The 1,941-nt window shown below is 42.6% G+C and overlaps 1 protein-coding gene across 1 annotated transcript in view; it reads right to left on the reverse strand.

The window, feature by feature from the left end:
* LOC104529811 (band 4.1-like protein 4B) overlaps positions 1–1,941 on the reverse strand; it is a gene marked incomplete at both ends in the record, with an annotated part of 48,243 nt that overhangs the window by 31,720 nt on the left and 14,582 nt on the right. Inside the window, one exon of the mRNA XM_029086553.1 lies at positions 776–854. Within this exon, the coding sequence (XP_028942386.1) occupies positions 776–854 (79 nt within the window). The remainder of the gene's footprint in view (positions 1–775; positions 855–1,941) is intronic.

Below are 1,941 nucleotides of genomic sequence, written 5' to 3' on the forward strand. Positions count from 1 at the left end.
ATGATTACTATACAAAGAAGACACAAAATTGGCAGATACAAAAGATAAGTAAACCCTCTTCCTCCAGCTGCTCCCTTCCCAATTTTGAGAATATCCTCTCACAGGATATTTCAGAATCTCCTCTTACAGGATTACACTAGGGTGCTATGAATCCAGCAAGGTATAGTCCTCACAGCCTGGAAAACAGCCCACCAAACTGAAACAAAAGAGCTCCAGGTGTTCTAAGGTGACTTTATACAATGCAATCTTTACAACCCTTTGCACCACAGAGAACCCAGGGGGAAGTGGAAGAGATTCAATCAACCAGCAGTTAACTAGGAACTCAATCTGTCTATTCCCACAATTCTGTGGCTTTTGTACCATTACTAAATCACCTCCAAGTCTCAGAGCAAGGGGGACAAAGCAGAGCACTGGCGTTTTAGCAGGACATGATGGAAAATCTTCTCAGAGGTATGGCAGCTGTCGCTGGTGTAAAGAGCGGCCATCTCCCAGCTGCATCTCTCCCCACCCAAAACTGCCTTTCTTTGCTAGCTTCAAAGCACCAGAACACAGCATCTCCTACAGACTAAAACACTTGGAGAGGCACATGAATGGTTTTTGGCAGCAACTTAAAAAGATGGTGTTTCTCTGACAGTAGGGAAACACCTAAGAACTCAGACAAAATGACCACTCTTGGTAAAAAAAGCTCGAATCAATGGCTTACAGCACCCCCATGTACCTTAGAAATCTTATTTATCCCTCTGCCAGTCACCCAGTTAACATGCATAGTTCCTACCTTGTAAACTCCTCGTGAAGGTTGTTCGGTTCTGATGAGTAGTACTTAATTCGAAAATGCAACGTGTACGGAGGTCCAACTGGATATGCAGAGATTTTAAATAGGTAAAAAAAAAAGTTCATACTAGTTGTGGTTCCACTAAGGCAGAACAACAGCCACTACCCCACAACCCAAGAAACCCAAAATGAAGTATGTTTTTTCAAATTCTTCAAAGAAGCAAATATTTCATGTTTTTAAATTTAAAAATGCATGCAAAAAAATATTATTACCATACTTTATGTTACCCTAATCATTAGGTTAACCAAGCAACAGTCCATTTGGCAAACACATTTTTGTTCAAAGAGGTGTGCTCTGCAGCACACTGTGAATGACAGCAAGTTCCAGGTACACTGCCTGTTGCTGAAGGCAAGGGGAGATGGAAGGGAGAGGGAGGGAGGAAGGGAGAGGGTGATGCTTCCTTGTTACCAGGCACAAACAACTCCAAAAAAAACCCCCACCCAATAGATCAGCTTTCGATTAATACACATGAATGAGAACAGATAAATAAGGTGAGAAGTGCTGGAGAGGACTCTGGAAGGCACCCATGAACACAGAAATTTAACAAATTCCACAAAGTGGAGTTGCAAGGATTGTTGTTTTCCAATGCCAGAAGGTGAATGCTTGGTCTGACTTTCTATGTAACACAGATAATAGAATGTTACCCACCTACCACGAGACTGTGACCAATGCACCCTCATCTGCCTAAGCCTCATCTTTCAGACCAACAGCCTGCTGGTATATTAAGTGCTGGAAAAATGACTCTTTTTCACACCTTTCTAAGGTTTTCTGTAACACCGCATCAACACAGTATCCATGGGTCTATTAATGATCCATTCTACTAAATGACGTGCAGACAATACTCTAATATTAGAGCTTCGACCTTGTCTCAAACAATAGCTCCTAGAAGACAGGTTATAGTACCCTAGGCTGACAGGCACCACTGGTGAGGTCTGCACCAGCAAGATAAGGACTCTTACCTGCCCACTGCTGGGAAAAAAGGAGCAGTGAGCAACATCCACCATGAAAGAGGAACTCTTCTTAAAGCACCTGCTGAATGCAAGGTAAAGAAAAGTATCCTGTTGTGAGACAGTCCTTTACAACACTCATCAAATTCCTTCCCTCTTCGG

The sequence above is a fragment of the Antrostomus carolinensis genome, unplaced genomic scaffold, assembly GCF_000700745.2.
Source record: "Antrostomus carolinensis isolate BGI_N321 unplaced genomic scaffold, ASM70074v2 scaffold42248, whole genome shotgun sequence".
In the NCBI taxonomy this organism is placed as follows: domain Eukaryota; kingdom Metazoa; phylum Chordata; class Aves; order Caprimulgiformes; family Caprimulgidae; genus Antrostomus; species Antrostomus carolinensis.